General features: G+C 38.2%; 1 protein-coding gene across 6 annotated transcripts in view; it reads left to right on the forward strand.

Moving 5' to 3' along the window:
* The window catches only part of CDIN1 (CDAN1 interacting nuclease 1), a 125,044-nt gene that overhangs the window by 63,458 nt on the left and 37,672 nt on the right, over positions 1 to 23,914 (forward strand). For 4 of the 6 annotated variants that reach the window (XM_081865749.1, XM_081865752.1, XM_081865751.1 and 1 more), the window contains 5 exons: positions 6,114 to 6,193; positions 6,520 to 6,569; positions 11,023 to 11,090; positions 13,651 to 13,716; positions 15,363 to 15,468. In XM_081865749.1, coding sequence (XP_081721875.1) covers positions 6,114 to 6,193; positions 6,520 to 6,569; positions 11,023 to 11,090; positions 13,651 to 13,716; positions 15,363 to 15,468 — 370 coding nt within the window. Of the gene's footprint in view, positions 1 to 6,113; positions 6,194 to 6,519; positions 6,570 to 11,022; positions 11,091 to 13,650; positions 13,717 to 15,362; positions 15,469 to 16,451; positions 16,595 to 16,681; positions 18,908 to 23,914 lie in introns of those variants that run through there. The other 2 variants (XR_014157401.1, XM_081865750.1) reach the window with 2 other exon arrangements.

A 23,914-nucleotide genomic window follows, 5' to 3' on the forward strand; every position in this document is an offset into this window, starting at 1 on the left:
TGAACGGTAGTGCTGTATAGATCTGGAGGAAGGTATTTCAGATGTACCAATCTCGGAGAAAAATGAGTAAAGAAATAAAGCAGTGTGTGTGCCTTCCAGGTCTAAGCAGTTTAAAGGGTAGATTGCTGACAACACACTGTTCTCACTTCAGCCTTCCCCTCCCCCCCCCCCCCCCCCCCGGTTGTATGACACACAAAAATACAAGATGCAGGTTCACAGGAGCAACACAGTAACCTTCATATTTGTGTGCTATAGCAGTTGCATACTGATTTATTTTTAAACTTTCTTTTAAGCAGTACCTAATTTTTGTAGTTTTGTATACCTTTTGCTTTTTAAACCATTATATATGGTTTAAACCATTATATATGTTTCCTCCACAATCAGCAGCAATAACTGGAAAATACTTAGTTTTAGTTTTCTCTTGATTTCAATGCCACAGTAACACTGCCATGCACTTAGATACTATTTCTATTAAACCTCGTCGTTTAATTTTGACCGTTGTTAGCTGCATAATATTTTACATGAACAGGGAGTTTATTACTATTGCTCTCTGCAAGCTTGGTACCAATAATACGTTAGACTGTTAGGGGACAAGTCAAATAGAAACAAAATTGTCTGTGATTTCTTACACACACACAAAACAAACAAATACTTCTGTCACTCTAAGCTCTTAAGCTTCCATTCTTAATCACTTTGTAGCCTGGTGTCTCAATTGACCTGCTAATATATTATCACTATACTAGTAGAATCCTTGCTTTGTTGCTTCAGTTGACTCAGAGCCAATTCTTACTTTATAACCACTTTGTAAAAAGGTCACCAGAAATGCTGCTATATGGCACCAGCTCAAAACGACAGCCGTAATATATGAATAGAAATTTTAAATAAATTTGGGATATATTCGGGATTTTATTTCTGGCTTAAGATATGTTTTAGTCATATGTTCAAGTCTTTCTTCACAACCAAAGAAGCATCATTAAAAAGAATTGAAATCCTAGTTTTTCTGTTCTGTTAGAAGTGTAACTGATGGAGTGTACATTTCTCCACATGTTGTGGCTGACCACTTAAAAGAAGCACTGTGACTTGCTTCTTCATAGAAGCTGCTCAACTCGCTTCCTACCAGAGCTCTTGACAGGGGTTCTAGTCCTGTGGATTGGATCTTGGATGTGAGTAACACTATTGACAGGAAGGAAAGCGCTTAAGCTGCTAGCAACCTGGTTTTAGCAGTTTCAGTTGTCAAATCCAGCACTAGGACCCCTGTGTCAATGGAGCTCTGTTTAGGAAGGTCCGAGCCTCCTAGCCCAATGAAATTTTATGTTGTACACCATTTGTTGTTTTATGTAAAGCAATATATACCTGTGTTAAATACAGAAATAGCACAAAGAAACAGCGGGCACGCTGATCAGTGGGGTCTTCTACTGATCTACTCCATATAAGTTGTACTTAATTCACCTAGGACTCTATGACTTCAGAATGTACTCATGAAGATGATCCTCTATGTCAGCACTTTCTTCCTGTTGGTGGAAAGTTAGAACGTCAGGGAGCCATTGCAGTTTTCTATGTACAACCACATCTTTGCTGTGGGAAAATATTCAAATATGCACTCTCTGCTTGCTTTCTGAAGTGCTAGTCTTCCTCCCCTTTATCTGTTACTTTTGCTTTGTATTTTCTTGCAATCTCCATTAACTTTAAATTTAATAATTATACACTGCCATTATTAATGGTGAAAGCTCCTTGGCTGGATATTTTTTCTCATATAGTGCCAGTTTCATAGGTTCCGCTGATCAAGGATGGTTTTCAGGGAAGCATCTTCCTTGTCTAAAAGGAGTTGGCGATAGCACAAAAGCCATATTACCAAGAGAATATTAATTCATTTTAAGTTGGTGCGACTGGTCATCTATCCCCAACAAAATATGTACGCTGAGAAGATGCTATAATTACTTTTTTCATTAGATAAGCTTATTTTAATTGCTAGTTCACATGCAACAAACATGCATAATGATAATTATCAGGCTGATAATGAAGTTCATTTGGAAGTTTTTTTTGCACAGGTGATCTGATTGCTTCCAGATAGCCGTCTTGTCATCTGTCATTCAATGCTTGTAAACGACACCATGTCGGAGATGCATATTAGACATATAGTGGCTGCATTTTAAAAGTCTTTTAAAATGCCTCTGAAAACTTGATATGCGTACCCAAATTTTCCTGAACTGTGTGACTCTTTTCGACAGGGATTGCACAGGAAATGACAATGCACTATTCAATAATAATAAAATAACAACAACAACAACAACAACAACAACAACAACAACAACAACAACAACAACAGAATATTTATACTTTGGGCATCTATTATAGCCACCATGAAAACACAACCCCATGCCAAATTCTACTCATCTCTGCTGAAATGCTAAGAAAAGCTTTTGCCATGGATAACTGCTATCATCTGGTAATTCTTCACGTCCTTGATTGTGGCTGCCATGATTGTGGCATGGGGAGTCTCAATGCAATGATGTTTGTCCATGCGGTAATGATGTTATGACAAATGGAAGGGAAGATCTCTCTGCAGGGATGCAATTTGGGGCAGCATTCCATATGCTCTAACTCTCTCATTAAAAGCAGTGAAAAGCTTGGCCCACTCCCATCCCACACATGTAACCTGTGTCCCATAACAATCTTCCAGTTCAGCTGAGAGAATCCACTACATGGTAATTTTTGCCCAATATGCTATGAGAGCAAGAAGTGCCATTCTCCTACAACTGGACAATTCACAATATAACAGTTCTCATCCGTACTTTGATCATTTGAGGCCCAGATGGGTTTAGTGGCAAGTAGTGTCTCATCAACCGTTTTTCCCAAGCCTGCGTAGAGTTCGGCCTCACTATCAGCCTGATGAACTCTAACATATTGGGTCAGGATGCAACCAGCACTCTACACATCAGCATTGGTGACCACATGCTTGAGGTGGTAGATGATTTTGTCTACATTGGCTCCACCATAACCAGCAACTTCGCCATCTGACCCTGAGCTGGACAAGTGTGTTGGCAAGGCAGCTACGACAATGGCTCACCTCTCCAAAACACTGACCTCTTCACACAGGAATTTGTGGGAGGTTCAGTGAATTGGTATTGTATTGGGCCGCTGCTGCGGGATTTGCAATATTTTGTAGAGTATCTGTTGAGCAGATGCTTTTGTTATGTAAACCACACTGGGATTTTTGTATGGAGTATGGTATATAAATTAAAGAAAATAAAGAAATAAAGAAATTCCTTCCCATGGCGATTAAGCTAAACCAGAGCTCTAATAGTCCCCCCCCCTCCCAAATTGTCTGCCTTTTGGTGGTCAGAATTATGCTGGTAAGGGGGTGGGGAGGAAAATATTTCTTTTGTACTGATTTGCTTTGGCTATTTTTACATGAACATGTGGATTAAATGTAAAATATAGAATCCTAGGAAAAAATTATGGAAATACTAATCCTAGAACAGATTAGCCTGTCTGGCTTCAGTTTAATTATTGTTTAGCATCCTAATTAAGTTAATGGCAATAAATATATTTTAAGCATTTGCAGTATTTATTTGGAAATATAAACATGTAATCTAGTTCATGCTCAGCATAAGAAAATGGATTGATGTTTAATGGATGGCTTCAGTTTATTAAATATAGCTGCTGTGTTTATTAAATATAGCTGCTGTGGTTTTCCATAAGTAGTAGTAGTAGTAGTAGTAGTAGTAGTAGTAGTAGTAGTATTTAGTTAGTTAGTTAGTTAGTTAGTTAGTTAGTTAGTTAGTTAGTATACCACCTTTCATCCAAAGATCACAGGACAGGTCACAACATAAAAATACAAAATGATAATACAAAATACATAATAAAACAATAGAAAACTGATAACTCCCATCCACAAATACATCTACAGTGGACCCTCTAGTTACGTACCACTCTGGATATGTAACTTTCGGGTTACGAACACGGCAAACCCGGAAGTGTATATTTCTGGGTTTCTCCGTACGTGCATTCGTAGAAGCGCTCAATCGTGCCGTGCGCTGAAGCGGCGCCTCTGCCTACAGACCTTTCAGGTTGCAATGGACCCCCAGAACAAATTTAGTGTAATTCGTATCGGGAGGATCCACTGTAAATGCTCATGGAAATGTTAATCAGCCAAAGGCCTGGTTTTAGAGAAACCTTTTCACCTGGCAACCAAAGGTAAAGGAAAAGAGAAACCTTTTCACCTGGCAACCAAAGGGCACCAGGCAAGCCTCCCTAGGGAGAGCATTCCACAAACAGGAAGCCACCACAGAAAAGGCCCACTCTCACGTTGCCACTTTTTGGACCTCTCACAGAGGAGGCACAGGGAGAAGGGTGTCAGATGATGATCATGGGTCCAGGTCAGTTCATAATTTCAAGAAAATAATTGAAACTCTCCCTGACAACTAAGTACTTGCAAATATTTTAATAAGTTCCACCTTTTAAAATACTGTACCAAAATTATTACATTTTGTTTTTAAAGCTATATGCTAGTTTATATTGGGTATTATATAGGTGTTCATTTTATTTATTTGGTCAATTGATATCCTACCCTTCATCAGATTAATGGGGAGGGGCGGCGTTCAACCTTCTGTATTCACTGTAAGGCCTGACATTTTAAGGTAACATTTATTTAATAAATGCTGTAATCAATCTCCCTTGTGCCTTGGCAAAACAGTGGCATGAACAGAGAAACAACTTTCTGTATTTTAATTCTGTATTACTTTTTGTTTGTTATACTCTTTTTAAAGGCAGGGGTGCATTTTCCAATAAAAACCCTTCTCCAAAGATAAGTGAAAGTACACTGTGGGATTTGAAAAGCAAATTCTGGTGTCTGTGCTGAAATTTCGCTTTAGGTACATGTGATATTCTAGGAAGGTGAATATGAGGATCTCTGCATATGATGTCTGCATATGATCAGTATGTGGACATATGATAGATGGAGGGATGGAACAGCTACTGCAGCTTCTCCCTATTCATACAAATTGACTCCACAGGATTATAGTTTTATACTTTAGTATTTGAGTATTGGAGCTGAGGCTCCAATACTTTGGCCACCTCGTGAGAAGAGAAGACTCCCTGAAAAAGACCCTGATGTTGAGAAAGATTGAGGGCACAAGGAGAAGGGGATGCCAGGGGATGAGATGGTTGGACAGTGTTCTTGAAGCTCCAACATGAGTTTGACCAAACTGCGGGAGGCAATGGAAGACAGAAGTGCCTGGCATGCTCTGGTCCATGGGGTCACGAAGAGTCGGACACGAGTAAATGACTAAACAACAACAAATTTGAGGAAAGGACCTTCCTTGCCTCCATATGCAACTTTGCTGGGAGACCTCAAATACCTCAAATATTTAAAAGACCCTCTCGGGTGTTATGTTTAGTAAGTTGTGGAATTTCCTTTCCACAGAAGTGTACCTGGCACCACTGATGCGGAAGCTGAGGTTTCAGGGAAGAAGGGGCATAGAAGATACACAGTTTTACTCAGAGCAGACCCACGGAAGTTAACCCATTGAAATTAACATTTCAATGAGTCTACTCTGAGTTAAACTTAATTTAACACCTTTCATTTTATATGTAGAAAGGCAAGTACAGCATTGTAATGGTTGGTATCCATCTGTCTCGGGAGACACCTCATTGCACTAGTGCTAGTGTTGATCTTTAAATCCTATAACTTTAAATCCTACAACTTGTTTTTTGTGGTGGTGGTTCATTTGTTACCATTTTCAATTTTAAGCCATTTTGAAATTTAAAGCAGAATATAATTATTTAAAATGCTTGTTTGTTGCCATCATCATCATCACCATTTTACTGTAATGTACCGGTAATACCATTTTCCATGTTTAAAAGAATGTTATAATTACTCACCTAGTTTCTGAATCATGGCGGTCAAGTGCACAATTGTGCACTGCTTACATTTTATTGAATTAGGTGATTTGTGCATACAAAACTGTGCAGGATTACATCAGTTTTGAAAATGGAATGCATTCAGATGTTATTAGTGTTTTCTTAGCATGTTTCACTCCCCACCACCACCCGGCAGCTGGTTAGTGACATGTTTCCAGCAACACTTACAGTATCATCTTCTTCCTCCACAGCTTCCAAAACTCTTATAAACAGTATGCTGCGGGACCCTTCTCAGATTCCAGATATAATTCTAGCAAACCAGATCTATCAGGTATTCATCTCTTGGTGGCTGTGCCGTTATCTGCCTAGCAATGTAAAGGATTTTAAACCTCATTTAATTACTGTCATCATAATCTATCACTGAGGTCAGGCAATGCATAAATGGCAATGCAATATTTGTGAAGAGAGCATTTCGCTTTTTAATGGGTTGTTTTTATAGAGAATAAAAAGCATGCAATTTTTGTTTTCCGTGACTAACTCTGAAAAGCTTTTGATAGCCCTTATGAAGAAAAGTAATTACTGTTTTTTAGGATTCTGTTTAACTGTAATAGTTCTGCAGTTGCCCATCACTGTACTACTTTTCTTATTTGTCTGCAGTGTACTGTGAATGACTATTGTTATGGACCGCTGGTGGACTGCATCAAACAGTATCCTTTCTCGTAAAAGTTTAGGTGCACAATTGATGAGCTTAGACTCTGTGGAGGAGACGTGTCTGGCTTTAACCTGACATAAAGTTCTGCTTCACAAAACACATATCATACTCCTCTCTTTTACATTCAATCAACTACAAGAGGGTCATTGCAGATCCTGTCTCTTACACTGTTTAACTAACATCAGATATGCCATATGAAAGTTGTCAGTTCAGTAGATATACATTTCCTGTGCTTAGATGGAATCCTGTTGCTGTTGGTCACATGAAATATGTAATCTTGTATCAAATTATTAGCTGTCATAACTTACATAGTACTATAAAAATTGTTACCTGCTTTGCATTTTCCATTGGACAAAGGGTATTTGAAAAAGTGACAATATCTGGCTTACCAGTAGCATGTTCTTGCATCTGTCCAAAGTGGACAAATACAGTTCAAGATAGCTGATGAACAGGAAGCTTCCTAAAGCCTTATAATGGGATCTCAGTGCTTCAGACTAGGACTCTGCATAGTACTTGAAAGATGATGGTGAACTGAGTTCTTCAATGTAGAGGAGACCTGTAATTCCGTTCAAGTCTATAAACTGAAAAATTTCTTACTGTTTGGAGCAAGGATAGGAAACTTGCAGCTCTGCAAATATGGTTGGACTCAGTCAGCCCCAGTCAGCATGGGCAGTGGTCAAGGATGATGGGAATTGTAGTCCAACAGCAACTGGAGGGCCATAGGTTCCCCCCAGTCTAGGGGCTGTCCCTTTTTATATCACTTGTCCCCTGGATATTATCAGGAAATAATGAGTTTTAGGATGGTAAAAAAATTGTATGCCAGCCCCAGGTGAGATCTCCGCCCAAGTTTTATTTGTATAATAATTTTTAAATTGGTACTACCTTTCCAAAAAGCTCAAAAAATCCAAAATTGAAAATATAAACAGGTAATTTTTAAAGCATGGTAAAATCAAAGTGAATGATTACTTCAGCAAATTCTATCTGGTTTCCTATATCAGGTGTACTCAGGATGGCTCTCCCCACAAAATGGCCTGGTTCACATAGCATGATCAGCCAGTGGGTTGCGGTTTGTGGTTAGTGAGGAGAGAGCTTAACCACAAGCCCCAGTTTGGACGACGAGCTAAGCCAAAGTTTGGCTTAGCTCAGCATAGCAAAAAAGACCAGAGAAGTTCAAAGCAGCTGTGAGCTTCTATCCAGGAACCTGCACATCCACACAGTCCTGCTAAGCCATCATGTAACGTGCAGGTCAGTTCTCTAGGGCATCCAGGATATCTCCTCATTTGGGCAACTGGGCAGTATGCTGCTTCCTAATAGAAGGGCGCCTAATGAAGGCTCTGTGGGGACCATGCTGAGCCTTTTTCAGCTGCTACTCTTTGAAGGTTCTATGGTAGCCATAGGGAGACTTGCCCCCGCCTCCCTGATGCCTACCACGTAACGTCCAGGGCTAGGGAACACCAGGGCTTTGGTCTCTGCCAATGCAACATCTCCACAACTGTGTGTGCAAATCAGTCCCACATAGCACTTAGTGGGGTGAAGTAGGTAATTAATTCTGCCCCGCTCCATTGCTCTTCCTGCAAGCTACTGCTTTGCACATAGCTCTGGCATTAGATACTGGGGTTCTAGTTAAAAACAAAGTAGATCCCATGACCTGAGGTCTACCTACTTGCATAAAACAAAAATAAAATACTTCAGAGAACTCTTTGAGAGCGACAAAGTGCCTTCCATAGTGCCTTTGAGAGAGATTAATGAGAAACAGCACAGCTGCCTGTATGCCTGAAACTTCCCATCTACTGTTCTACATGGCTTGGTTATATGTAGGAACTTTTAATTCAGTGTTGCAAAATATGCACCTGGGCCTGCTCACAAGTCACAAATTAAATAATAGCATTCAGATCCCTATTCAATCATAAAGGTCACTTAGTGGGCTCACACCCAATCCTGTTTTGAACAATTCCCCCGCCTCACACAGCACACCATCCCCAGATGTTTCAAAAGGTCCTCACAAGCCTCTGGAGAGGTTTTGCAGGGGTAGATGCTGGAGTAGATTATCAGGAAACTTTGTTTCCATTAACTTATTTTGGGAACCCCAGAGGAGGCAGTGAGATTCCTTCTGTGCTACATAAATTGCTTTATCAGCATGGTACATTAGTGCAGGATTGTGCAGCCTTTCTGAGCTACATCTGACCATTGCATAGGGTGAAAAAACAATGCACTTGAGAAAACTGTAATACAGCAGCAGTTTATAGGATTAGTTAAATGATATTTGCTATATGGTATTTCATGCACATTGTAGATCATCATAATTCCTGATCAGTTTTCATGGAACACCATTTTAAAAAAATTGTCAGCCATGGGACAGGTTGCATTATCCCAGACTGTGTAGGAAGGCATTATTTGTGAATATATGTTTTTGAATTTCTTCAATGCTGACCTCATTTACCTGAGACTAAGTCCAGTTGAATGGAATAGTACCGGTACTTCCTTCTGAACAGACATGGTTAGGGTTGCAACCCTACACCTAGGGAAGTGGGGTTAGGCTTACAGCCTTAGTTGTTAATTTTAAGGCATACAAAGTAGCTTTAAATCAATTTAAAGTTAAGGTTTTAAAAGCATAATGTCTTCTAAGGATTGCATATTGATTTTAAATACAACTATCTAATTATATATGCATGGACTAAAGAATGAAGTCAACCTCTTTGTAAATGCCAGGAGGCTATTTTTCAGTAATAGTTTGGCTGCTTACGGGAAACTAGACTGCTGGATTGCATGAGTAGAAAATGGCTCGTGAGGTTATTTACAAGTTTTGCCCCATGATCAGTGCCATACATCAATAACGGGTATTACTGTAGGCCAAGTCTAAGTGTTTCTGCTTATGGTACATTATAAATTTTGTTCGTAGAATTTATCTTACATTTTTTGTGATCATTCATTTTCTTTCTTTGGCTCTGTCATTATATTAGAGTTTAATGCAGTACATGATTTCCATTGCAATGTTATATTTGTGTGGTGCTGTTTCTTCTTCTTCTTTTTGTATTCCAGCTGTTATTCCTTCTAGAAATTAGAGATTAATAAGAATGGGAAATCCATTTATAGTTAAAATGTTTTAAAAACATCTATGAAGTAAATTCATCAGCTGATAGTTTATTCATAATTATAAATTGCTTTTTCTATCACGATATAACAAAGGTTGGTAGCAGTGCAGAGATATATTCTATGATAACTTCCATAATGAAACAGATTTCAGATGAATGTATAGAAAGAAGAGGTGCATATTATTTGCTGAATTTCTCAGTGGCTTTCAATACAATGAAGCACAGTATCCTACTAAGCTGGCTCTTTGGTGTGGGAATGGAATGCATGGCATTATGGTGATTCCATTTCTACATAAAGATTGGGTAGAAAGGATGGCCCTAGGAGATATCTATATGAGACTCATGGGTGAGGTCATAAGGGGTTTGGGAGTTGGGCAGCATCAGTATGCCGTATTTCTCATTGGCATCTGAGACTATGCAGGTTCTAACTGTTCTCTGATCACTGTCCATTTTGATGGGTTGGATGTGGGCTAATAAATCAAAACTAAATTGTGAGAGGACTGAATTTCTGTGACTAGTGGTTTCTGTGTTCAGGAATTAGATGGACAACCTGTTTTCACACTCCTAATCAAGGAGCAGGTTTGTGGTTGGGAGACACTCTTTGATTCGACTTACTCACTGGAAACTTATGTGTTTGCAGTCGTACAGAATGTCTTCTCTCAACTATGACTGGTTTATTAGCTACAACGGTTCCTAGACAGCGATAGCCTGATCACAGTAATTTATGGTCTGGTTACCTCTCATTCAGATTATATCATTTGGAGTACTATTGAAGATTGTTTCTCGGGCAAAATGTGTCTGCTTGGCTTTTGAATGGAGCCACTAGCTGGCTTCTGAGTGGTTTACAACTATAAAAATCAACACATAATTAAAATACGCATTAACAATTCTATTGGGTGCTAATACTCCCATAATTAAAATGTACAATAAAAGCAACCATTAAAAAGCATAACAAAACAGTTTTAAAAAATAGCAAAAGCAAAGTAGAATCAGAAGTTCAGCTCAGGGAAATTATTAGACCCTGCTCTCATTTGAACCTAAATATTTATGTGTGATTTTAACTAATACAGACTTCTTATTTTGCCAAAGTTATTGTTACCTACCCTCAGAGCTTTGGATTAAGGTTAGGATATATTTTAAATAAATAATATATTGGCATTCTTTGTGTGGCCCACTAATGCTTCTTTCTCTTTCTACTTTGTGGATTAAAAACAGCTTCAGGGGGGGGAAATTGGAATATTCCACCAAAGCTAGTCAGTATTCACTGCCACATAACTGTATTCAGCGTCATATAATTCTAAAACTGAATTTTATTTCAAACACTATGCCTTTCCTTCCTTGATGGAAAAAAATCAGTGCAGTTGGACATGAGCATGAAGTCTTATTGCAAGAAATGCTTTTGGAGAAAAATATATCTTTTTTAGGTAAGATTTTATATTTTAATCTAGTACCTAAACATTCCACATCTCAGTAGCTTTTCCAAAAGAGGTCTCCATAGATATCCTGTATTAGGTAGTAAAGAGAGGCTAAGAAATGATTGATGAGGTACATGTTATCTTTTATTGATTTAGACTTGAGCAGGAACTCAGTTACCTAATACCCCATACTGCACGGGCACAAGCTAGCAATTAATATTTTATAGAATAAGTAGCTGGGAAAAATGCTTTAATATCAGCTGCTGTATTACTTTTGGTGTCATGAGATATTAGCCATAATCTAGGTCTTAGGAGACTCAGTAGGAAGCATAAGAAATATTAGCTGCATAATGCTTCATGTATTAAAAAGAAAACAACAACCTCCATACAGGAGGAATTCACTGGTTTCCTTAGAAGCATGTTTATTCCTTCATATTTTTGAACAAGTATATTAAGCCTTCTTGCATTATCTCTAATCTGAACAATGCAAAATGTTAACCTTTGTAAGAATATTATTGCTGTTCATTGTAGAAGTATCACTTTAATTTTTTGCAGTTAACTCTTGCTTAATGCAGTTCTTATTACATTGGAACCCCAGGTACATACACTTCAGGTTACAGACTCCGCTAACCCAGAAATAGTGCTTCAGGTTAAGAACTTTGCTTCAGGATGAGAACAGAAATCGTGTTCCGGTGGCTTGGTGGCAGCGGGAGGCCCCATTAGCTAAAGTGGTGCTTCAAGTTAAGAACAGTTTCAGGTTAAGAACAGACCTCTGGAATGAATTAAGTACTTAACCCGAGGTACCACTGTAGTTAAGTAATCATTGGTCTTCCCTAGAAAGCATGATCTCACTCTTTGGATTTTGCTGTGTTGATTGGTAAATACTCAATGCAAGAAAGTTGTTGTTTTTCATCTAGAAAGGCTTAGCCAAAAGTGAGATCCCCACCTACTACAGTAGTAATGTCATTTAAAAAATAATTAATAATTAAATAAATATTTTACATACTTTTTATATCTATTAAGATATTATTGATGGAGTTTACATCAATGCTCAATACATGTTATGATTTGAGCATACTAGTAGACCATAACAGAATACTATTTTCAAATACTAGAAAGCCACTGTAGTGTGTCTTCCACTCAGAGAATCAATACTTGAAGAGTTTTTTTCCTAAGCATTCTTCAAAAATTGACATTCATAAATATCAAAAGCACTTTTCAGAATCAGGTGAATTCTAGTAGCCTATGATAGAATACAAGATGTACCACTTCAAACCTCAAGTAAAATATGCAAATTTGAGGAAATGCCAAAGTCTCAGGCTTGAATACCCCATCCTCCTTCTTCATTCATAAGGGTAAAAAGTTAAAGCTTCCATTTGCAGTTTGAAACAAGCAACAGTTTCCTGTTGCATTTAAATCCAGAAAAGTGTCATTTTATCCAATCACAGCGAATCATAACAAACCAGGGTCTCATGATTTCTCATATTTTGATTAACTATTGTTGCTAGTCAGCCTTGAATCATGGTTTGCTGTTGGCTTGCTGATTTGTTAGGGAGAAAGTGATCCCAGATTCAGACACAACGCTAAGCTATCCCCTTCCTGGTTTGTTTTCCCAGAAAAGAAAAGAAGAAAAATGAGAATGATTAGTTTACATGTACCATCATACAGCTCATGCATGGTATTGTTTATTAAGCAAAGAACGTTGGCTTTCTGCTGTGTATGAACACAGCTGATGGGAAACTTCAGTGTAGTGCAAACTGCCAAAAAAGAAGCTTTTAATTTCTATCTCCTTGCATATAAGTAAAGGGGACGGTGAAGCACTGGCAGACTTTAGGCTCTCAAATTTCAGCAGCACTCTGTGCGATGCTAAAATTCAGCATGTCCCTCCTGTTTCTCATGCTCCATCTACACTCCCCTGCAGCACGGCACCCACTACCAATTGCACTAACCTAAATCCACCTCTGGGTGAAACGTGTGAACCCGAGGCTTGCCTCAGCTCATCCTCAAATTGAAAAGTGACAATTTCACATTATGTTTGAACTTGGACTTTGTGTCTGTCTATGTGCCACTGGAATGTGATAGCTCAATGCTAGATAGTTCAACATGGAAGCAAATTAAGAGGCTAGAATAACTTCTGTGTCCTATAATAACTTTTAAGTGATTTGATTTTATACTCATTTCCACGCAACGTATAAATTGAGCGGAAAGTACAGCATGTCTTCATTGTGATAACAATGAACTATTTCTTAAGGTTACTTTCAGAGAGATCCAATCAACTAAAATATTTTATTTTGAATATTTTTCAGTAACAAAGTACTGTATGACAGGGTGAATTAATGATGTTTATAATGAAGACATAAAAATGCAGAGATGACAAAGAAGCATTTTTATATTCATGTATCAGGTTTGCTAAGAAGGTTCATTTAATCTGACACAGCATTGCACGCGTAAGAAGGATATGTATGAGTGCATTAGTAATTCTTGTACCTCCGTTCAAAAGAAAATTAATTATTCTGCTATCTGGTTAAAAGAATAATACTATTGTTTATAATATTTATTCTCTTTATAGCTGAAGATCAGTTACGTGCAAAAGGTTATGACAAAACACCAGACTTCATATTAGAGGTGCCAGTCGGTGAGTCCATGAGGTTTTTAAGCTTTGGTGGGTGAATGTGTTTATACTGAAAAGCTAACGTTCTTAAAGGCATTATGGGAGACAGAGGATAATCATAACACTCTGTTAGATATTCACAGTAATGAAACAATGCCTGTAATAATTACAGAGCGGGAGGGAGGGATAAAAAAACTTAGATCCCAGACTGACCTAAGACCCTGATCCATAAGTAAACCTGTTATAGGAACATGTCATAGAAGCATCTGGATTTATTCAAATGTGTAAGCTGTTGACCTGAGACAAATATTTTAAAATCTGCTTTATCCTCAGTCATTGCAAAAGCTAAAATACTGTTCCTCCGTGAGACAAACTTTAACCATAATTTGTCAGACTTCTTGCCACTCCTAATGCCCCAGTTGCAAATGCACGTTAGCTGCCATGGTGCAAATGATAGATTGCATCATGGGAGCTAAAGAGGCATCCTGCAAATGGTAATTAGGTCAAAGACATCCAGCTGTGCCCCACTTACTGAAAGTCCCAACACTGCTGCAGTGTGTGTGTTTGTGTGTTGCTACACAGTGGTCCATTTGACGAGGCTGTTACAGATGAAAAATACACACAGAAAAATCTTGGCATATACAAGTTTAGCAGGTGTGCTAAGCACCTGCATTGGTCTTGCAACTGAATTAGAACTACATCGTGGAGTTGACATAACACTTGACTTCTAGCCCTTGCTATGCCAGAATTGCACAAAAGAGCAATTTTAAAAATCATTTTAGAAAAATATACGTGCCACTCAGTGCAAGGAAACCTGAGGTCCATTGTGGGCTTGCATGCATGTATTTGTTTACCTGTGCCCATGCACCTTTTTAAAAATCTCATCTTGCTTTTGAAATACAATTTATTTTAGTATACCAAAAGAATGGAAAATTACTACCCCCCTCCAACCTCACAATGTCTTATGATAGCAGTGTCTCACACCGAATGTAACTGACCTGTAGAAAGGACACTATGAATTGAAAACAGAGATGTTGTATGTACCCTTGTTAACCATGAAAATCCTTTAATAAAAACAACTATAAAAAGAGCAGTACCACACCAAAAAGTGTGCTGCTCCAAGCCAAGCGGGGATTCAGATTTGCGCACAAGGAAAGCTGCCACTTCCATCAGAAGGTTTTTCCTAATGTTTAGTCAGGATCTCCTTGAATCCATTGGTTCAGATCCCAACTTCTAGAGCAGCAGAAAAGAAGCTTGTTCCCTCTTCCATGTAACAGCCCTTCAGATATTTGAAAATAGTTATCATATCACCTCTAGCAACATCTGAAGGTGCGTAGGTTTCCCAATCTTGTGGTACAACATGGTACAGCAATATTGTGCCCATGTTTCTGCCTTTCCCACGCAAGCTTCACAGTCTCTGTATTTCCCCTAACGCTTCATTAGGGACATAATACCCAGTTATTCTGCCCATAAATAATTGAACCCTTAAAGATGCAAGCACACTGTGAAAAGATTGAGTGACTTTGTTTTTCAGTATGGTTTAAAACTGAGGAAGCCTTGCATAACAATAATTTGTGTTAGATTATTAAGATATATTCATTTACTGTGATTTAAGAATTTGTAAGGGTTTGGGTTCATTTTAAAATGTATTATTCCCCCCCCCCTTTTAGCTGTGGAAGGTCATATCATTCATTGGATTGAAAGCAAAGCCTCTTTTGGAGATGAGTGTAGCCACCAAGCCTATCTACATGACCAGTTCTGGAGTTACTGGAACAGGTAGATTCTTTCTTTCTTTCTTTCTTTCTTTCTTTCTTTCTTTCTTTCTTTCTTTCTTTCTTTCTTTCTTGTTATTTAAACTGTAGGCCATATGTACATTATTGCTATTTGTCTGGAAGAAAAGAAAGAATGTTGACATGAAATGGATGTCCCCTCGGCAAGCAGCCACTTCTCTGAGCAGCTCCTGCTTAAGGGCCCCAGCATTTTTCATTGCATAAGCATAGTATGTTTGCTGTAGTATTAACGACTGAGATCCTGAGGCATCTTGGGACTGGGCAAGCACTGGTGGGGGTTCACAGTGTAGCAGCCTATAGCACACAACACTAGAAAGCTCTACCACCTCAGCTTGGGTAAAGAAGTGCAAGAACATATCCCTTACCTATGATCTGAATTTGGCCTCTTAATATTACACACACCCTTTTAAAGGTAAAATTCATGGCGTCTTTGTGAGAGCCAGTGGTTAAGAGCGGTAGTCTCGTAATCTGGGGAACCGGGTTCGCGTCTCTGCTCTTCCATATGCAGCTGCTGGGTGACCTTGGGCTAGTCACACTTCTCTGAAGTCTCTTAGCCCCACTCACCTCACAGAGTGTTTGTTGTGGGGGAGGAAGGGAAAGGAGAATGTTAACTGCTTTGAGACTCCTTCGGGTAGTGATAAAGCGGGATATCAAATCCAAACTCTTCTTCTTCTTCTTCTTTGTGGGAAGCACTTCAGTTCTTGCAAGTCAGGTCACACAACTACTCACTTTTGTACCCTCCAAAATAGAATAGGATATATTGCAGAGAGCTGCAGTAGGTGGCGGGGATCCATGACTTGTAGTGGCCAAAGGCCCTTCCACTCGGGCAAGGTCACCATTGGATAAAGTCCATCCTCTGAAGGTGCCTTTGTTCATCTTCAATGGCAGGCACTTATTATCAATGCTGTTTTTCTATTTAAAAAAAAAGAGGTGCCAGAGCTCACTATGAACTTTCCCTTATTCTCTTAGAATAGCAATGGTGCCCACATGAGAGGTGCCAGAGATGAGCTCCAGTGATCTCCAGCTGAAAAAAAAGCCTGCTTATTATTAAAATTAAAACTATTAAACTTCCCTTGAAAATTCATTTCTGCAGGCATTCAAACACGTGTTCCCTCTCTCTTGCCAAGCCTGTGATCCCAAAGTAACTGCTACACTGAAACCTTTTGTGTCCTACTGTTTCTGCCTTTTTCTTCTTCCAGGCTTTCCCCAGTTATTTCACAGAGGTACACCCCACTGATAGAAGAAATGTATCTTAACCTACCAAGCTGCCATGTTTGAACCATTTGAGAGATACCTGTGCTGAATCTATAAAGCTGATACATTTATTCTGAGTTAGACCAGTAGCCTGCCTAGCAGATCTCAGAGTCTCCAGCACTGACTCTTACGAAGCCCTGCTACCTGTGCTCATTTTATGTGGAGATGTCATGGATGGAACGTAGGGCCATTTGATGCAATGCCCACTTGCTCTGCCCCTGTACTGTGGCCACTCCTAGGTGCATTTTTGCTCTGTAAGATGGCAAAAAATTGCTCTGGGTTTGGTAAAATATTAAAAGTACATGAAAATCTAATTTGGTTTAATTATATAGTTGAATTCCAACCTAAAGCTGTGCACTTGCATATTTTGCTGTAATATACTAATGAGTAAACTAGTACTATCAAGAGACAGATTAATTAATAATTAGTAACTTCACTGTCAATTATGACTTACAGTAAGTAAGGATGCAGTCAGTTTACTATTTCCATTGTTTGCAAATCTGGCTGTCGTGTCTCTAGACTATGTTTTAGTGAGTCCCAGGAGAAACCTTGACGCTGTTATTATCGGAAGTAACTTTGCTACGTTTGAAGAAGGCACTAACAAAATGTCTTCTTTGACACTGATATTAGAATAATGATAATTCTACATAATGAGAGTAGCATTTCTTCTACACTCTTTGAATATGAATAGCAAACCTTCCATCTACTGAAATCTTTCACTATTTAATTGTAATCTAAATGTCTTTAGTACTCTGCACACACTCCTATTGATTAAATAGGAAAGTTCCTATTTAGTCAATAGGAGTGTTCGAAATTTTCCTAGTGTGTTCATTGCTAATCAACACACCCAAAGTTGCTTTCTAGAAATGGCACACACCAAGTGATCCTAAATCCTCACTCAGAAGTTACACTGAGATTAAGGTGACCAGTACTCCATACTAAGTGTGCTTAGAATAGCACAGTCCTATACATACATAGGCACCAGGCAAAAACAACCCTCTTCTCCCAAGCCTTTGCCTAATTATACAATCTATGGATTGTTATTTGGTGTATATTTGGGGGCTTTTATATTGTAAACCGCCCTGTGATCTTCTGAAGAAGGGTGATGTAGACATATAATAATAAAATAATTCATGTCTGCGCATAATGTTCAGTGGGTCTACTCTCAAGTGAGTGGGTTTAGAATTGCAGCCTAAATTGCACCTGGTGAAGATAAAAAAGTATAATGTTCTAAAAACAACTTTGTCAAAGAGAGTAAAACTTAAATTCCATTTTAACTTGCATCTGTTAAATGCCATTTATCACACATGTGCAAAAAGATGTGAGGAAGACAAAGTTATTTAACGTACAGTACTGAGTATTTTGATAATAATGTTATCAGTTGATACGTTGAGGTAAAGTTAAATTGTTTGGAAATGTTTGGAAAAGGAAGACATCCTTTCCCTAGCACAATGTCAATATCTAGCAGTTTAGGGGCTTAAAAAGTTGTATTGGTGAAATGAAACACAGTGGCTCAACAAACGGACTTAGTGGAAACCTTGGGAGTTGCATTTGTCAAGCATCTAGGAAAACTGTTCATGCATACCCAGTATCCAAAGCTTCATTGGCAGCCAATACACAAAGAACTGAAAGGTCATTCTTCTTCCTGCAGTATGATGGTTTGTTGACATATTTTGACACACTGGTACAATACTGAAAGGTTTTGACCTTATTCCAACTCAGGGACTTAGGATTGCTTAAGCCTTCTAGTGCTTATGGAATTTCACAAATTCCACATTCTCTCTCCCTCTCTTATCTCCCATGCCTGTCCTAGCATTAGTTAACTTGTTTCAGAAATGGGCTTGAATGAATTTAGAGTCATGAATTACTGTCATTTTTCATTCAGGCTATCATTGTCAGGTGGGGGAGGAATTATTATGAGTCTACGCAGAGCAATAAAAAGTAGTGAATTTTAATTTTCTCACATGAACCTTGTTATCCTAAAGGCCTTCAAAGGAGCCCTGTAAAATGTTTTTGAGCAGAAAGTTGTATATTTCTTTAAAGCTTATGTGTAAGCTGTGTATTTTTCTTTCAATCAATCCTATGCATACTTTCCTGGGACTGTCTCCTTTAATTCAGTAGGATTTCTGATTGTGCAGAGGATTCTGCTGTTAACGGATAATTTTTCCAAAGTAAGTAGCATAAAGCATCTTTAGTCTGAAGGAATAAATTTTTAGTGTTTGGATAATAGCCTAATCTTCAGAATTCTAAAGTTTGTGATATCAGTACAGTATGTTTATGATAGTGTTCTTTTTCTTTGCAGTAAAAAATTCAGCAGTGGTGGCAACACAACAAGAATAAAGTCACATAAAGTGCAATTAAGATTACATTAGCTAGTAAATTTCACTTTGGGGGAAATGTTTTCCATACTGAGCATTTTAGTAGTACACCAAATTTAGACAATCTTTTATAAATGTTTTTGAGGCTGTTCTGTTTTTCTGTGCTTTTTCTAAAAGTAAACAGAATACTATGATCTTTCATTGTTTGAATTATATTTCTTTATATTTTTCCTCTAATCTTTCAAATATTGTTGCATCATTGGAGGCTATTCCATAATACAGACAGAGCGCTTTCAGCTTCCATCTATATTACTGCAAGGCATCAGCTCCAATTTCCTTGGTATTTCTCATTCAGATTAGACAAGCATCTAGGCTTACGTACGATAAGAGCTGACAGCATAGATCCTGCTATGTTTGCCAAAGGCCTGGTCACAGACACTCCACTATGTCAAAGAATGTCAGCCCCCACAGACCTTACCTTTCAGAACTCCTTGTAATTTTTAATTGACATTTACATCTGACATTTTGAATGTACATGTTATTGTTGAGTCTTTATCTACATATGAATGGTAGAAACATTTTCTGAACAGAACCAAAACATTTTTAAAAATTATTATTTAAGAAGGTTGCTTTGCTTGCTGAAACTCAGGCCTAGCTACATTTCCTCTTCCATTGTGTAATTTTTATGAGTGCTTTGCTAATCAAATTACAAAGCTTTCGCTGTGTGTGTAAAGAAAGAAGTTAAAAGTAATTGACAAAAATAGAATCATCTTACTTTAGGACATACTAGCCATACAGTCATGCGGCAAGAATCTATTTTAAAACATTAGCTACATTATTTGGGATATTTTAAAATGTAGTACACAAAATGACATATTCATAAGTATTCCAAACCCCATTTAAAGCATAATAATTTGAGGGGGGGACTTTTAAATCCTTCTTTATTCTATGCCATGTAATATTTTCTGCATGCATTTTCCAAATGGAAGTTTTAATTTAATTTTTTTTAAAAAAAAATTAAATTAAATGAATAAGGGTAATTATCCTAAATCGGAATAAGGAAGTTCAGTTGCTCATAAATGTCAATAAGCAAAGAACTAACAGAAGTGGTTTGTCACAAACGATCCTGCTTTTCTTCTAATTAGTTCATTTACATTTTACAAATTAACAGTAGAATAGAAGATATTCCAGCAGCATACTATAGCATTACTGACCTGTATTTGTATCTGCCAAATTTAAGTTAATTAGAAATGTAGATGCTGTTTGTTTTATCTGTCACAAAGCTCATCTTTAAAAAAAGGCCAGACACACTCCCCCCTCCAACATTTATCATCTAAATAATAGTCTTCCCAAGATGGCAGCCTCATAATAAACTCTTTTCAGTGGAGTGATGGGTAATGAAGCTTGCTTGTGAAGGAAGCGAAAAATGTTGTCTAGCCAAATGCATGAATATGATGGCTGGAGAATCAGTGGACTTTCTCAGTCATCAATCTTTTTAGTAGCCTCTTACACATCTGAATATTTTGATAGATGATCTAATAATTGAGTTATCTATCTTTCTAACTATCAGAGTTGTATAAAAATTATTCTCACATTCTACTGAATATTAACTATATTAGACATCCAGTAAATTTTTCAAAAAAAGAAAAAGGAAGACCAGGTGTTGGAAGAATTTTATGATGCAAATACCCTTAATAAATTAACTAATGGAAATCTGAAGAATTAAACCTTCTGAAATTGTATAAGCATACAGTAAAGACAGAATCTGAAACTGATTACATTAAAAACATTGGGATGTCTGCACGACAAGTAAAGAGAAGTTCCTGATGTCACTAGTGGTAAATTTAAATAGTGTGTGAGATATAAAATAAAATATTTTTCAGAGTCTTTATATGGACCAACAGTGATATCAGATTTATTCACATCTGATTTTTACTTGGAAGTGGTAAACATAGGGCCCAATGGAACCTGACATAGAAAGTCTGTGGCTAGAATCTCCCCTTTTATTTCATTTCTTTGTGTCCCCATTTGTTACTTTGAAGATGAGGAAAGTAAAATAAGAGCAATGGAGTATCATAGATCTGCTGCCTCACACCTGGTAGAACCTATTGGTATTATCTTACAACATTTTGAATCTGGTTCTTCCTTATTGACATCTTTGAAACTTAGGCTACGTAACATACCATATTTGTGATTTGAAACACAGTGTTGTCATTTTTGTCCACTCTTTAAAGTAGCTCTTTTACATTGCTGTAAACACCAGAGAGTGCGTGGAGATGTCTTCACCCACTGCACTCTACCTGATTTATTTCGCCATGCTGAACTCCTATTCATTGGAACTGTTACCTGTGCATGTGCAGTGGCTGTCTCAAATATACACACCTCAGCTGCACTATAGCTGACGTTTTCAATTGGGATGGAAGCTCATTTGAGGGGGAAAGCATCAAACAGCAGTATTTCTCAATAAACTACAGGATACATATGGATTGTGGCTAACATATTTCAAACATCATCGGTGGGAGCGCAGTGTAACCAGAATAGACACTAATGTATAGTATGGACAGCCTCAGACTGTGCTCCTAACAGAATTACTAGGAAATACAGGGACATGTAGGGACGCGGGTGGCGCTAAACCACTATGGTCTAAACCACTGTGCCTCTTGGGCTTGCCGATCAGAAGGTTGGCGGTTCGAATCTCCGCAATGGGGTGAGCTCCCGTTGCTCAGTGCCAGCTCCTGTCGACCTAGCAGTTCGAAAGCATGCCCAAAAGTGCAAGTAGATAAATAGGTACTGCTCTGGTGGGAAGGTAAACAGAGTTTCCGTGTGCTGCTCTGGTTTCAGTGTTCTGTTGCGCCAGAAACGGCTTAGTCATGCTGGCCACATGACCCAGAAAAACTGTCTGTGAACAAACGCCGGCTCCCTTGGCCTGTAAAGCGAGATGAGCACCGCAACCCCAGAGTTGTCTGCGACTGGGCTTAACTGTCAGGGGTCCTTTACATTTACCTTTACAGGGACATGTATCGGAGTAAATGTGCATAAGATAGGCTGTATAAATGTAAAAACCCAATAAAAATTATTTTTTTAAAAAAAAAAGATAGGCTGTATAAAGATGTTGGGGTGCAGAGACTACTGGCACTTTAGTCTATACTAAATCTTTAATGTTTAAACTACAAGGTGTTACCTACCTGTGCCTGAAGAATTATCTGCTTAGTGAGTAAAGAATATGTGTTTCTGGAAGATATATTTAATCCAGACTATGTCATGAATAATGGAGAACTTGTTTCCAAATTGCCAATAAATGGTAAAAACAATCCTCTTGAAGTTAATTGAATTTACAGCTTTTTAGTTATTTGGAAAGTTTTTGCCTTTATTTCCGTGATTCTCAAAACAGCTTCTAATACATGATCATAATGTAAAATAAAACACCTCTTCCCAGGTACAGTCGTGCAGAACTTCTGCCTGGCTGATGAGTCCAGAACGTGCTTCCCTTCAGTTCTGTAGCCCTCCTGGATTGTTGGAGCTCAGGGTTTTTTCCTGGCAAGAAGGTGGAAAGTGAACTCTCTCTACTTGTGCCTTTGTGAGAGCGAGGGGGGTATAACCTGTCAGTGACCTTGGACAAAAAAAGAAAAGAGAATTCATCATTGGAGTCTTCGGGCAGTTGAGCAAGACTTAGCATTTCTTGATATCATTCAAAAAAAGAAAAGATTTTCTGGGGAAACTAGTTTCTTCTGGCTCCAGTTGAAATCTAAAATGGTGTACAGGACTTGGTGTAAGATCTAAGTGTTGTTGAGCCAGTTACGAGCAATGAGCTATTAAATTATATACATGTAAATAGCCAATTACTGTACAAAGAAAATCCAACATGGTCACATTGGGTTACAAAAGAGGAAACTTCCCCCAAAATGAGAAGACTGGTAATAATGAAGCTGCAAGGCAAATTCAAGAATGTCAGATTTTTCAAAAATTCTTGGGAGTTGTTTAAAAATGCAATATTAGAAATTAAACTGGTGTGTAAGAAAGATACCATGAGGGCCAAGAGCAGGCTTCCTCAACCTCGGCCCTCCAGATGTTTTTGGTCTGCAACTCCCATGATCCCTAGCTAGCAGGACCAGTGGTCAGGGAAGATGGGAATTGTAGTCTCAAAACATCTGGAGGGCCAAGGTTGAGGAAGCCTGGCAAAGAGGGTGCTAGTGTGGTTAATGAGTCAAAGATGCCATTAGAGGCAAGGCAGCTTCCTTTTAAAAAAATGGAACTCTTGTCTGAATGAAAATAACTGAAAGGGACACAAACTTTGGCCAAAAAAAAGTGGGGGCAAGCAGACAGCAAGGGATGCTAAGAAATAATTTAAGGAACACATTGCTATAAACATGAAGATCAACAAAGGTCCTTTAAGTATATTAGTAGCAGGAGACAGTCTAGGGAGGCAGTTGGAGTTTTGGATGACCAGGGAGAATAAGGACATTGAATGAATTATTTGCATCTGTCTTCACAACAGAGGATATAGGGCAGATCCCAGGGCCTGAACTAACTTTTGCAGGAAGGGAGTCTCAGGGATAAAGAGAGATAAAGTTCTAGGCCTAATATACAAAGTAAAACTGGCAAATCACCTTTTCCAGCTAACATCTACTCAAGAGTTCTTAAAGAACTCAATGGTGAAACTGCTGACCTTCTAACAAAAATATATAACTTGTTCCTAAGAACAGCCTCCATACCTGAGGCCAATATTATACCGATTTTTTTTAAAAGGGAAATCGGGCAGATCCTGAAAATTACAGGCCAGTGAGCTTAACATCTGTCCCAGGGAAACTTGTGGAAAGTATTGTTGAAGATGAAATAACGAAGTATATAGAAGAGCATGCC

The sequence above is a fragment of the Podarcis erhardii genome, assembly GCF_964252035.2.
Source record: "Podarcis erhardii genome assembly, chromosome: 1".
Classification (NCBI taxonomy): Eukaryota; Metazoa; Chordata; class Lepidosauria; order Squamata; family Lacertidae; genus Podarcis; species Podarcis erhardii.